At 43.3% G+C, this 15231-nt stretch overlaps 1 protein-coding gene across 1 annotated transcript; it reads right to left on the reverse strand.

Annotated features, from left to right (window-relative positions):
* Positions 1 to 4648: 4648 nt before the first annotated feature.
* On the reverse strand, positions 4649 to 8758 carry LOC149068390 (uncharacterized). Its single transcript, XM_089251612.1, has 3 exons — positions 8659 to 8758; positions 6920 to 6997; positions 4649 to 5713 (listed from the first exon to the last, which is right to left on the reverse strand). The coding sequence occupies exons 1-3, from the start codon at positions 8662 to 8664 to the stop codon at positions 5180 to 5182; spliced, it is 618 nt and encodes a 205-aa protein (XP_089107738.1). The 5' UTR covers positions 8665 to 8758; the 3' UTR covers positions 4649 to 5179.
* Positions 8759 to 15231: the final 6473 nt, after the last annotated feature.

Raw genomic sequence — 15231 nt, forward strand, 5'->3', positions numbered from 1 at the left:
TGTGTTACTGTGGTTTCCTTCCTGTGAGTACTTTTTACCTACTTTTTTTGCAATGAACATTGCAATCTCGGTCCTACACAGGGCCGTGCCCGGGTGGGCCCATGCGTTAGGGCGATATAGAGCTCGATGTAGGGAGGGGTGATTTTTTTAGTTCACAAACTGTTATGAAGGGAGAGGGAGTGGCCATACGTCCCGCTTTTGTTCCTTATTTTCGGGAAATTCCCCATTTTTTCCTCGGTTCCGGTTTCTCCAGTTTTTACTCGAAGTTTTCTTGAATTTATTATTTAATCGAAAAGGCTGATACAGGTAATTTTCAACGATTTTGATTGAATGCAATATTATCATATCGAAGTTACGAAAATTTCGTGAATTATCGCATTGGGGCGATATTGCATATTTCAGTTGTCCCCTCCTACCCACAGATCCGCCCCTGGTCCTACCTGGTGAGCAGCAGGGTGGTCTTAAAACACAGGTTTATCTATCACTGATTACGGCTCAAGCGCAGGAAAGGCCTCCTGATCTGTTGTACTGGGGATTCGGAAATTTCACCCCCTGTCCAGGCCGTATTGACTGTGTGGGTGAAAAGTGATTGGGTGCATGAGCGTATGGGTGACCATAAAAGTGGGATAGTGACTGTATTAGAGAGTGAGTGACCGTCACTCACTTGGCCACTTATACAATCACTCACTTGATCATTCGTATGGTCATTTACTCAACTATAAAGTGATTCACAATCACTTACTCATATAGTCATTCACTTGGTTACTGATGTGGTCACTCATACAGTCACTCCCCTACTCATACGGTCACTCACACAATCAATCGCTCACGCATACTGTCAGGGAGGTAAACAGTCTGGGACGAAATGTCGGGGGCAATGTTTCCGTAAGGGGTCATTCAAGTATTACGTCAGCTTCGGGGGGGGGCCCGATTTGCTGACTTTTGATGGCAAGGGGAGGTTTGGATGATGCTTACGTCATCAACCACCCATCATAAGAATATAAAATATTCTTAATGGAATCTTGCACACCTCGTCCACTTTTATACTCACTGAACGCTCTTTTCTTTTCAAGAGAAAGGTTACGCACGCTATCCGTGAATCATAGAGGGTGCGATGTACAAACACGCTTTTTTCGAACAAAGGGTATGATGTCGTGCGCAACAGAGGACAGCTTCGTACTGAATTCTTCCCATTGACGTACCACCCCGACTGATTCCAACCGGTCTTTGAACTTCCGCTAACCTTCCTCTCAAAACATCAAAGTTAGTTCTTCGAACTTAAGTGATGTGTGAATGTGCCACGGGTCATTTAAGCGATCTGTAAGCAGGAGGCAGAGCTGATGACGAAATTTTGTCATATATATACACACACACACACACACCAGCAGCGTCCCACTCCAGATCTTGCTAGAGCAACACCAGCTATCGTAGACTATAGTCTATTATATCCTTGATAGCTTTTGTTTCTAATATTTTCTTCAAAGAGATCAAGACTTTCTGTGATTATACATGACCACCCTGAATGAATGAACGCCAGAACTTTGCCACTGGACTTATCCCGTTGACGAGATCTCTTCCAGCCCTGCTTCGTGGCAGAGTCTGAACACACATAACCACCCTTCATAATCAGATGCAGTCAAATAGTATGCACGAAATTTGTATTTTATCATGATCAGGGTTAACTGTTTGGCGAGAAAGAATACGGGAAATTGGGATCATAAATACGGGACAGTGCCAATTCTTGCCAAAAAAAAAAGAGATAAATTCCAAAAAATGTACTGTTACCAAAAATATACCCGCAAAATTGCATACAGCAAGTGTTCTGGAGTGACAAAATCTATATCCCGCGTCGCAGTCACTTGAGTGATCTGTGTAAATGTGCCGTGGGCAGGCTTTGAGTGGCCTGTATAAAGGGACAAATGTGAAGAAAAATGATAACTCATAATCATGGACACCATGGACGGGTCAAATAATTTTTTTGAGGCCATATCTGGAAAATTCTCGGAGAAATTCAACTACCTCTCGTTTTTCTGAGGCCCTCTTCTATTGAGACTCCCGGGTGGGCCCATGCGTTAAGACGGCACTGAACACAACCTTTTCAGTCCGCGGGCCAGATATGCGGTGATTCTGCCACTCGCGAGTCAGAAACTTGCATATGTAGGGCAAGGGGACACATTCCGTATATAATTTTAGTCTTCCAAACTTTTTCATAAAAGAAATGCCCCGTTTTTTTCCTCATTTTCGACGAGGCCTTAGAGCTCTTTGAGATCAAGAACTAAGAGCATTTCCGGGACACATAAATTATTGCCTTTGACAATTTTTTGGCATTGACTGGCAGCTAGCTCTACTTGCCTTCGAAAATTTCTCGGCTGTAACTTTTCTTCCCTTTTACCATTTTAGCTATAATTGACAACTTAACTTGCCTTTCAGATTTTTTTACAATAATTGTGTGTGTGGAAATCTTGCGTTTTACCAATTTTTGGCTATAATTGACAACTTTACTTGCCTTTGACAATTTATTGACAGTAACTGACACCATTTCGGGCATTTGACAATCATTTGGCTACAATTGGCAATTTTAATTGCCTTTGAAAATTTCTCATCTATAATTGGGAACTTTCCTTGCATTTGGCTATTGTTTTAGCTATAATTGACAACTTTAGTTTCCTTTGAAAATTTCTTCTCCCACCAGACATTTATCTGTTGTGTTCTGCGTGTATTTATATTTCTCTACCGGAGTACTTTTCATGGTCCGGATGGAACCTCTTGGTGGGCCGCATGTGTCCAGCGAACCGAAGTTATGCACCCCCTACTCTGTGGGAATCAGTCGTGACCGCCAATTATTGTCCTTAAAGCAGAGTCGTTACAACTGAGGTCATTATAACAGTTTGGCTGCAATTCCTTTATTTTCAATATTATTTACGAGCAAATATACCCTGAGCTACCCGGGTTTTCTTTATACAGGGTGTTTCAAAAAATATGGGAAAAACTTTAAGAGGTGATAGTACACACCAGTACAAACAATTATCATCGAGGAATGCATGGGCAAAACATGAAACGCAAACGCGTATCGAAACGGCCGCTCCGCAAACGTTAAAACGGCATTCCTGTTGAATTTTATCGGGAGAAAAAGAACACCATCAATGTAAATGTAACCTGGGGAAATACGCTAAGTATTTTCATACTGAAATTCATGTCTGCTTTCTCATTATTACTAAAGTGCGCCATTATCCCGTACGTTATAACAGTTAGGCTAGCGCAAATTGAGCCACGTGCAGCGTTCGCGACACGACGCAGGACAGCACTCTTGTTTTGCAGCCAACGGAAATCAAAAGGAGACACGACGCGACATTACGCTAATCGCGTGTACACGCGCATGCGTTGATGCTGTTGAGCCGCGTATTTTCGTGTCCCGCGTGCACGATTCTTCGTATTCGGTAGGGTTTTTTTTTTTTAATTTAAAGTCATTTTTATGGAGTTCGCATTCTCTTACGAAATAAATTGTTTAATGTTATTTAACACGGTATTATAAATTATTTCTTTTATTAATTCCTGAATTATTTTAATCATTTCTGAGTTTTTATAAAATATTCCATTGTTTAGCACTAAATTTTTATTCATTATGGAATTATTTTAATTTCGGAATTCATTATGGTGTTCATTAATTTCGAAATTTTCATTGATACACACCGAATTTTCACTAATTAACATTTCACTAATTTTCATTAATTACATTTCATCAATCAAGGAATAATTTATCAGAAAAAACCTGAATTTTCAATAGTTTTATTCATTAATTTTGAATTGTCATCAGTCCTGATTTTTTGTGTTCACGTTTTTATATAAATGGTATTTTAATATATTTTTTTCAGTGCATTCCGTACTTAAGAATGAACTGCGTTCCAATATGAGCATCTCTTCGCTACGTGCGGGGCGTGTTGACGTCAAAGCGCTCGGGTCCCGCAACCTCGCGAACGCGACTCAATATGCGCTTAAGCCGAGTTTTCCTAGGAGCAGGTTTCCTGTGCCGCGCGCAACGTGATTCATCCAGCGCCGTCCACCCACCAATAAGAAAAGCAGCACGAATGTTTTCCTACAGAGCGTAGTACGGCTCACGACGGCGCTTTACGTCGGGCGTGATTGGCGGACTGCTTCTGGAGTAGCCAAACGCGTCATGGGCCGCGCGTTTTGCCGATGTTCTCTTCACTCTTCAAACCGGAGCATGCAGACGACAGAGTAGCTGATGCCGGGGCCAAACACTATAATATAGTCACTCTGATCTGATGCGCCACGCTAGGAAAACACAAACGCGTAGCGTGATTATGTAACGCGTTTCCTGCCGACGAGAAATTACACAGTTCGGTTCACGCGACGCAAAACATCTATTCCTAGAAAAACCCGGCTTTAGCCTTAGAAACCGTTTCGCACGCTTCAATAACTTCCCAAGCTGGTGTCCGCGCCTTTTGTTCACTGTGATTTGCATACGGTTTCTTCTTCTTCCCCAGGTTACATTTGCATGCATGTGGTGTTATTTTTCTCCCGATAAATTTCAACAGGAATGCCGTTTTTAACGTTTGCGGAGCGGCAACAGGTTGAAGATGCTTCTTATAAAATGAAGCAATAAGTATGAGGCCACACAAATGATCCATTTATTTGCAACAAAAACCCCTTTATTCAATAGAAAAGACAAAGAAATAGATTTTTTACAACGTGTACGAAGCGCCACACCACCCCCTGTAAGCTCATAAGAATCCAATGATTAGAAATTCCACATTTTTCAGTCGTTCCGATTATGTTTCCTATTGGTGTCCCACGGTACCGATGACCTTCTTGATGTGCTCCAGTTCAGCCGACGGAATGCCCGATGAGTCAGTTGGGAGTTGGATCAGACCTGAATTGCGTTTGAGATAGTGGCGTGATGTTATCAAGGAGAAGCCAAAGTAATTGGCGACGACGGTGACTGAACCGCCAACCTTCAGAAAATGAGTTTGGCAACAAAAATGGGTGTCGTTCGTTCGAGAATACGAGGTTATTCGAGAGTAGTTCAGATTGGAAATTAATTATGTGACTATTGGCTATCTTCTTCATCCGTGCACCGTCAGCCAGGTTAGCCACAGAATGGATTCAGAACCGATGTTGTCGATCAACATATTGGCACCGGTCCAAACCCGTGGAGACTTTAATCGTGTACTGGGACCAAGACGTATCTGACACCCGAAGGTCTACCGTGCAGTCTCGTGAATGGCCGGATTTGAGGCTGTGGTAGGACTCGGAGTGCAGCTGCCGGCTGAGGAAGGATGCGCAAGGCAGGTCGAGGAACGACGTGGACAGCAGGCGCAGGTCGTGGCACGACGTGGAGAGCAGATGCCGGTTGTGGTACCACATGGAGAGCAGGTGCCGGCTGGGGCACTACATGGAGAGCAGGCCCCGGTTGAGGGACGACGGGTGCTGCTTCAGGGGCACTGGACTCGACCACGACGTTGGCGGGGTTCTGATTGGCCGTTCCGGGCTCGTTCGTCCTGACGATGGCCCGGAAACCGTCCTCGTCGGCCTCGTACTCGACGATCCTATTGTTGCCGTCGACGTCACTTAGAGAGTAGGACCCGCGGACCCTTCCGTGCCCGTCACCGACTTCCTGGTGGGTGCTCTGACCTTCTTCGCCCGGTGCAGCGTAACTGAACGAGTATGGGATCGGCTCATTGATTTCTGTAGACTATCGAAAGGAGAATAAAAAAATGTTTTAACATCACAGTGTTTTAATATCAGTGTTTTAATGAATGATGAATGTATTATAGGTAAAGAAATATGAGTAGTTCGAGAAATGCCCCAAGGAGAGTACTGTGTACAAGGAGAGCTTTCGCATTCATGATGCATATTCGTTGTCTTAGCCGAAGCCACACTTGTGCCCAGCCTGGCCCAGCACGTTTCAAGGTTGGCCATGCGAGAGTAGTGTGGTTGCTCCCCCATTAGCAATGATCGTCAATAATGATGGAGGCTGGAAGGTATTGTAAGGCTGGTCGAAGAGAACGACCAGGAACCTTCCAGTTCCCACCTTAAGTCAAAGGAGCAACCTTCCTTCCCGATATTTCAATCCGCCGCACACTGGTCTAAGAGTGCCGACAGTCACAATAGAGAGTGTTCTGGAAGCAAATATTCGTAAAGGAACATTGGGTCAGGCTGGGCCAGTGTGTAGTTCGCATGTGTTGCTGATGTGTCATTGCAGTAGAGGGCAGGCAAATACTTGCGGGTGACTATTCGACCCAGTGTGGCCCTAGCTTTAGCAATGGATTAAATTTGATTGGCGAGACTCGCCATCACCGTTGCTTATACAGAGTGATTCAGAAAAGATTGGGGAAAAACTTTAAGAGCTGGTAGTGTATACACGCATAAAAAATTTTCATTAAAGAATGCATGGTCTAAAATGAAACTGTAAAAGACATTGCAACTGTTAGAACGGTTGCACGCTGGAATAACTTCACAGGGCTGGCGTCCGCGCCTTTTATTCACTGTGACGCAGATTTGCATACGGTTTCTTCTTCTTTTCCCCAAGTTACATTTGCATGCATGGTATTCCTTTCCACCCCCGATAAATTTCAACAGGAATGCCGTTTTAACGTTTGCGGAGCGGCCGTTGTGTTAGACCATGCATTTTCTGATGACAATTGTTTGTATTGGTGTGTACTATCGCCTTTTTTAAAGTTTTTTCCCATCTTTTTCTAAATCACCCTGTATTCGCAAAACTCCGAATATTTGTTGTTGAAAATAAACGGCAACCGATGGGCCTTTCCTGTATCATACATGAAAATATTAACGATGTTCATTTTCAGAGCCATTCACCTCGGTTTTTCATGGGTTCCGGAGTGATCACCCTAAATCAGATAATGGCTAATGAAAAAGTATTCTCAACAAGTTTACTCACTGTCAAGTCCGATCTTAGAGGAACCACAAGCCTTTGAGCCACCGTCAAACCGAGAAGTGCGAAGACGGTAATTATGACCTGGAAATAAATTTAATTAATTAACATTATAATCATACAGAAATAATTTCCGTAAAACAACTTCTTCCCACATCTGGATACCCTCATCCCACAGAACTTATAACGCCAAAATCGAACGCCACGCTGACCTTCCGTGCAGAAAAAAAATTCTTACCACGCTGACACTCCCAGAACATTCCAAAAAAAGTCGATGCATCAAATACTAATCTTGGAAATGATGGCAACATGCGTTTATAAACACACGCGTTATAGGTTTTGACATATGCGGACGCCATCCGGACCCGCATGAACACTTCGAAGTTGCGGGCGAATTTCCGCATCGTCTGAAAGGCTCCGTATATACCAATTGTTAAAACATCTTCCGGACCCGCGTCCGCTCCGTGCGGTAGATAGGCTAAAAGTGAGGACAACCAATGAGGACAGAGAAGCAGCATAAAATAAAGCATTTTATTGTGTTTTCCACACGACCTTGTGGAGGACTAATCAGGCTGGGATCGAAGAAACGGTGTGACGAATGAAACGAACATTAATGCTCTGGTGCACGGCAAAGTCCTTTTTCCTTGCCTAGCTCCGGGGATTTTCGTGCTACAGGTGCCATTCCAACGCTATTTAGTGTTTTTCAGTATGGAGATCGCATTCCAATACAAAAAACTTGGTGTTGCCATTTGATATTTTCTCACTGTAACCGTAACTGTTAGAGTGACACTGTTGTTTTCCATATCATTCTTGAGCGCATACCTCAAAATACCTTATGCCAAAATTTCATTCAGTTTCTGTGAATGGTATGATAGTTAGGGGCCCATATGTCGGGATAGTTTTTTTATAATCACCCCGCATATAGATAATACTGGCTTAGTTTCATATTTATGGCTTCAGCGATTTCGGCTCACTTTGAGGGGGGGGGGTGAATTTTGAAATATCACTTTCCAGTGAGTCTGAGAAGTGATTTTACTCTACGTTACAATACAAAATACTGACCAAATTTTTTTAAGGTTTTTAAGTGGTTTTTTAAGGTATTTACTCAGTGTTTCAACTCGGCGATGGATCAAAAGGATGACTTGATGATGTGAACAGGGCCGTCTTATCAGCATTATGGGCCCTGGGGCAAGTGATTTTTCTGAGGCTCTACCGGGAAAATTCTCGGAAATTTCAACCAGTTCTCATTTTTGTGAGGCCTCTTTTCTTTTGAGGTGCCAGAGTCCCATGCGTTAAGACGGCACTGGATGTGAATACATCAAAGAGTACGACTAAGATCAGTGAGCGACCAAAAGAGTGAACTAGAGAGTGTGAGCGCGTGAGTGACCTAGAGAGCGAGGAACAACTCTTCAGTTGTCTAAAAAAATGATCAAGAAAGTTTCCAAGTTTGGGAAACCAAAAGAGTGACTTAGAGACAGAGGTATATTCACAAGGGCTGGGGCTGAGCAGGCTTTACCCTAGTGCCGAAAAATTAGTGTAGCCCACAGGCGGTAAAACCAATCAATACGCCTCTCTTGCCCCGGCTAACAAAGTTATCTCGTTGCGGCCTTGCATTCAAAGCGAACTGGAAATCACCAGATGGCTCCACGCCAAGCATGCGACATTGTCTCCAAATGACTGGCAATATCAAAGTGTGTGTAGATACCCGGATGTGTGTGCAAAAGATTATGTTGATACTCACTTACCTTCATGACTTGACTGTATAGTTTACACTCCTCGAAGACGGACTCGTTTTACACCAAGACGTAGTTAGCCACTGACTTTCTGGCGGACGGAGATCCAACGGCTCTTATATAGGTATACTATGTGACGCCAATCTCTCTTTGTGAGACGATCCAAGGAGTGTCACGCATACTAATTAGAACGACAAACAACTGGATGACACTCGTAGGAAGACATCAAGTGAGAGTGTAAAAGGGTTACTTACGGTGGAGAGAGAGTGAAGTGTTACGCATAAAGGGAATAAAAAAAAATCTCGAAACTGGAGCAAAATGCAAGGTGAGGTCAAAATGATCCTTAATTGCGAGGGGAAAAAAATGCCATCTTGATTGACCAGAAGGTTGTTTTTTTTTTTACGTATTTGGTCATTTCCACACCTTTAAGAAAAAGTGTCACGTCCTGCTGCGAAGAGAAAGACTACCATTCAAGTGTATATTAATTGGGATGTCCTCGGAAGCGATTCGAATCCCCCCAGAGGGCGTTTAGATCTGGATCAATGCGTGGCATCTATTCTAGATGATTTAATTGATGACCTTAATTGGGCATCGTCATTCTACTCGAAATCGAAAGTTTAAGCAGACATCCATTTAAAATGTTTGTCTTCGGGTGGTGTCTTACCAGGTGCCCCCCCCCCCCCCCCCACGTCAAACAAGAGGCCATATTTTTGTGTAATTATTTTACAGAAGAATTTGTGTGCATTTCAATTACATCGATGTGGAGTATGCATGCTCCTCAACCCATGGCTTTAGAGTGGTCCATGAAGGATCATCAAATCACTTTAGTGGCCCGTGTCACATTTTCAGATAACTTCTGGCTCACACCATATTTCCAGACCATTAGTTACTTTAGTTCATTGAGGTGGCTTGATTAATTTTCAGATTACTTAAGTGATCTGTGGCACGTTTCTAGATCACTTAAACGATAATGATACATTCACATTACACTTAAGTGGCAAACGACACATCTACAGTTCATTCACGCGGCCCGGGCATTTTTATAGACCACTTAAATGGCTGATACGGGAAACTGGCTGAGTGAGGAGATATTGATGTTTCAGGAAAGGAAAATGAATTTCTGCTCTCACGGGGACTCGAACTCCGTTTGCCGGACGAGTGCTCTACCAACTATGCTATGAAGACAGATAAAATTTCCCCTCCTTGGAACGTATGTATATGCTGAATCTCTCCTTGCAATGGACGGCGGAAACATTCTGCTAATTATTTCCATACCGCCGTCCATACGCTACTTAGTAGAGCACTTGTCCGGCAAACGAAAAACCGGGGTTCGAGTTCCCGTGAGGGAGAGATGAATTTTCCTTTCCTGAAACACATCGATATTTCCTCAGTCAGCCAGTTTTCCGTATCGGTCGTATTAACAAGGAAGACGTCTTTCGTCACACTTAAGTGGCTCTTGGCACATTTCCAGATCATTCAAGTTAATCGAAGCGTAAGTTCCCAGATCAGGAATGAAAAACAATCGCCTTCTTAGGGGGAGTCTTAGCCGGGATGAGTGGTGCAGGGGGGGGGGGGTTCAATGGGGCCATTTGACCCAGGTCGAAATATATAGAGTGGGCGGCAAAGTTTAGGGGAAGGTAAAAAACACCTTACAAAATGATGGACCCTATGTATGTCACTTCGTAGAGGGGTTGGCTAAAATATCATCCAAACACGTTGCATAACATTAAATCGCCACGTTTCATCAACATCATCCAACATCTGCTTCCTCTTCACAAAAAAATTTGCCCGACTCCTAGTTCTGTTCCAGAGGCGTACGCAGTGGGGTTCGTCACCTAATACTTGAGATGTTATCTGTCTTGCTATAGGGTTCACCGGCTTGTAATTCTCTTCTGCCTTGAGGCAATGGCGACAGATCTGTGGACACGGTCTTCTCGTTAGGGCGTCGGCATTTCTACGCGGTGTTTCCATACGCGGCTTGATCTTCCTCTTCCTGTCATCGGGGACGAACTCCTTTTCCGCGTTAGAAGTGGTCATCACTTTCCGTGGAGGAAATTCGTCACGATCACGTCCGAGTAGGGCGATGTGTTTCCTCGTCATTCCACATGCCCAGGGAATATCCATGCTCCCTCAGGAATTCCAGTCCGATGATACATAGGACTTTCATGTCGCCCACGAAGACGGTGTGTCGGTAGACGACCGTGACGAACTTCACTGAGACTTCCAGCGCTGTCATTTTCTCTCCCGTGACTGTCTGCAGCGTCAACGATGGTGGCATGTTGAGAATTCGTTGCTGGAATTTTTGGGCGAGACCCGTCTTAACGATGCTCATGTTGGCTCGGGTGTCAATGACCCTCCTACATATTCCGTCAATTTCGCCTCTCACGTAGAGTTCATGGTCTCCACCATGCAGCTGTGACGCATGGTACACTCGGCATGACACTTCTCCCGTACCAGCAGATGATTGGCCTTCGTGATTTCTACTTGATCATTCCTGGCACTCTTCAGGAGTTCTTTCAACTCCTTGATGTCCGACGTAGCGTTCTCTACGACAGTACCGCGGACCACTCGTCGCTCTCGTCCGGAAGCTTATTAAATATCGTAATTCGTAATATACATTATGGATGGGACCGTTCAATTCTAAACAGACCGAACAATGGCTGAATAACAAAAATGAGTTATGTTAAAGAGTTAACGAGAAAATTAGAAAAAAAAAATTTTACAAATGCCTGTTTACCATACGGCCTGTTCGACTGAACGGGATGATGTATGGGCACCGTACTTGCAAACGGGTCGTTTTCGGATATAAATATCATTCGGTTATTGTCATCAGAAACTCCGACTTCCGATGTGATCGAAAAGTGGCTTGAAATGTATCATAATATATCTTTTTTCCTCTCAATTTTTGAAGAAAAAAAAGATTACCGCGACATGATTTGTATCTTGTGCGAATCAATACAAGTATAATTACAATAGTGCGAGCTGTGGCCTACGGGACCTTCGTCTCCCGTGCCCGGTCTGCCGTCTGACCATGTTCTAATTTCTCTGAAGTATCTTCCGCTGTATTTTCGTCTCACCTGAATCGGCCGTACATTCAGCAATGATTTCGGTATCGGTTCATTTCCACAAAATCAGAAAATGAAAAATTAGCCTCAAAATGTTTTTAGTAATGCCCTAATGTTTTGCAATTTCATCTTCAGCATTGTTCTGAGAATCGTTTAAGTTCAAGTGAATTGATAAAGATCTGATCCTTTACCACTGCAATGAGTGATTCCAAACCCGCAGCATTCTGGAAACAATTTTCAATTGCCCCTGTTGGCTGACTTTTTGCCATGCTGAACAAGCCATCCATATCCATCTTCCCTCCCCCCCCCCCCCCGTCAATCATAGGATCCGCTTATGATTGTAAAGATCCATCAGCACAATGGGCTGGAATGGGAATAACCCTTTCTTATCAGTTCCTTTCACCTCCACAGAAGAATCAGATTTTTGCGAAAGAAAAGGAACTTCCGTGTTTTCCTTCACTGTCATTGGGCTTGGCTTTAAGATAGAGTTTTTCGAAAATTACTTCGATACACAGAGGTGAAAATGCATTGGTTTAGTGCAGTAAATGCAAGGAATTTTTTTCATTTTTCGAGACAAAGTTTTCCGAGAAAGAGAGGTTTAACTGTATTTATGACTTTACGACATTTAATGGTAAGAGAAAAAGAAATAAGGAAGAGACAAGAGAGAGAAGGAAAAAACAGGAAAAGAAAGGCAAGAAGGGCCTATGTTTTGCTTTTGCGGAAGTGTCCCCGAATTCCCCCATGAGCGGAAATGCACCGTAATACGGATCTGTCTTCACACCGAGAAGACAAAAGCCAAGAAACGAAGCATGTGGCGCTAAAATTACCGCAGAAGGAACAGATGCTAAATGATCATTCATGTAACATCCACGGTGAATTAAGCTTTCAATGTCACAACATATGAGGAAATTATGAGAAAAATGAAGAGGGGGAAAAAAATATGACACTCCTACCAGTTAAATATATTCCGCCATTCAGAACCATCCAAAACCAGCAATGGCAGAAATCAGGTCCCGTTTCGATAAGGGCGACGGCGCTGGTCACGTAGCAGCAATGACCTGTCACTTTATAACCATAAAGTGGCGAGGAGGGGGGAGGGGGAATGAATAATTAGAGCACAGACAGATCTAGATCTTTGTGACCATGAGGTCAGGAAGATCATCCACGGTGACATTGCACATATGCAGATTGCTTGGATGTGGCTCAACTCTGCGATCAAATTAATGGTCTGAGGTGTCTTCGAACGGGGAAAAGTGTATCATCAAAATTAATGGGTCTTTTTGGGAAGAGTCACCCGATGGAGGTTGGCCGTGGCATCTACGTGCTCGGAATGATTCGAGCTTCTTCTGTGATGAATATTACATGAAGGCTGCTGCAGTGTGAATATGTTTTCTCTCTCCCTTTCTCCTTTCGTGTGAAGTCTTCACCCAGTGGGCGCTTTATTGTAACATTGTTTCCCAAGGACAGGCCAGAACAGCAGGTGCACAGTTAGTCACCCATGCCTATTTACCACGCACATTTTTAGCTTAAACTAACGACGACAGCAAATAAAAAAGTCAACCGATTTCCTCTAAATTTCTTTCTTGGCGTGTATCGAAAATGAATAGGAGTGTTATCTATCCCATTATCCATAGGAATTCAATAACTAAGAATTATAACTTAAATCAGGGGCGTCGGAACTGTTTCGAACCTGTGGGTGCCCGTCTTGAGATTCATATAGGAAATTTCGATTTTTGAATCAATTCTGTGGGTGCTCGAACCCGCTCTACAAACTTCCGTGGTTGCTCGAGCACCCACAGCACCCCCGGCTCCGACGCCACTGACTTAAATCACACCATCTCAAGCACACACTTCCCAAGTACGCAATTCCACCCGATAATTCCCCATTCAGTTAAAAGTCGAATTCTAGATGGATACTGCGTCTCGATGTCGGAGAACAACAGAAAAACCATTTCCAGCAGAGAGTTTCTGTGAAGGCGCGGGAAGTTGAGTCACCGAAGCACCTCTTCCTACGTTATACAGGGTGTCCTGCAGGTCGTAATGCGGCCTTTCAGGAATCACCCTGTACTGGTTTCGCGAGTGAAAATACAGTGTGTAATAAAATTGAAAATCTAAATTTTTATACGGTGTCCTCGTTTTCTAACTTCTCATTAGAAAGTTGCTAGGCCACATCTCTCCTCTCGGCTTGGTGGCTCTATTGAGCCCTCTGCCGTGGCCAGGCCAGGCCTTCAGCTTTGGCAGCAACATATATATCACGGAAAAAATGTTGACGGGACAAATATGTGAATTGATTTCTATAAAAAAAAACCGCTAATGATGAGCGGCTCATCATTAGGCTGACTGGTGAATTTGTTTTTCATCAAGAAACATGTGGGGCGATAGAAATCCAAATGCGCACTGGAAATTCGCCGATTTTTGCAAAAAAGTTGACGAACATAGAAAAAAATCGCCAATCATAATAAAAACTACTCGACGCAAATCATCATCAACAATAACCATTTTCAATCCACTGCTGGATGAAGGTCTCCTCTAAATTTTTCCATTCTCTGCTCTGTCTAATGCTGGAGTCAACTGGATGGCTCCAGTGGACTCCAGCAACTTTCCTGATCTCGTCAATCCATCTTCCGTGGGGAAGCCTTCTCAGACGATTAACACCACGGGGGTACCAATCTAGAATACTTGCGGTCCATCTGTTGTCCTGTGTTCTTGCAATATGTCCAGCCCATTTCCATTTCAAACGTTTAATTCTTTCCATGATATCATAAACCTTTGTGTGGTTCCTTATCCAAGTGATTCGTTTTCTGTCTCTCCTTGTGATGCCTAACATACATCTTTCCATGCTCCTTTGTGTTGTCTGTAGCCTTTGTAGCGTCTTGCATGTGAGTGTCCATGTTTCAGCTCCATAAATCAATGCTTGTAGCACACACTGGTTAAAACTTTTCTTTTCTGACATAATGGCTTGTGACTCTTCAGAATTACACAGTTTTTGCCAAAAGTGCTCCATCCAATCCTGATCCTTCTGTTTATTTAATAAATGATTCCGTTGTCCGTGGTAATTTCTTGTCCCAGGTATACATAGCTTTCTACTTCTTCTATCTCTGCGTTGTTGAGCAAGATTGTCCTCTTCAACGCAAAGGGGTTGAACATAACTTTAGTCTTTTGCCGATTCATTTTCAAGCCCACCTGAATACTTGCCTTTGCCAGTTCTTGTATAATTTCTTCTAGTCTGGATTACTGCTGATAACAACAATGTCGGCTGCAAAACGCAAATGGTTGAGAAATTCTCCATTTATTCTAATTCCTCTTTTTATCCCAATCCAGTTTTCTGATTACTTTTAAAATAGCGGTAAAGAGTTTTGGTGAGATAGTATCACCCTGTGTGACTCCTTTTCCAAGTCTAATCTTTACTTTTACTTATCCAAACGAATCGTTGCAGTTGTTTTGTCATTTATTTTCTTGAAGATATTGTGTGATGTAAGTCTTCTCTACCCTAGTTACATCTAGAGCTTCAACAGCAGCA

The sequence above is a fragment of the Pholcus phalangioides genome, unplaced genomic scaffold (genome assembly GCF_987345545.1).
Source record: "Pholcus phalangioides strain wild (caught in Gottingen) unplaced genomic scaffold, Ppha-v1.0 ptg000027l_1, whole genome shotgun sequence".
Classification (NCBI taxonomy): Eukaryota; Metazoa; Arthropoda; class Arachnida; order Araneae; family Pholcidae; genus Pholcus; species Pholcus phalangioides.

Coding starts and splice junctions, on each gene's coding strand:
- LOC149068390 (XM_089251612.1), bottom strand. Junction 5,714..6,919: donor CTCTAAGATCGGACTTGACA/GTGAGTAAACTT, acceptor TCCTTTCGATAG/TCTACAGAAATCAATGAGCC.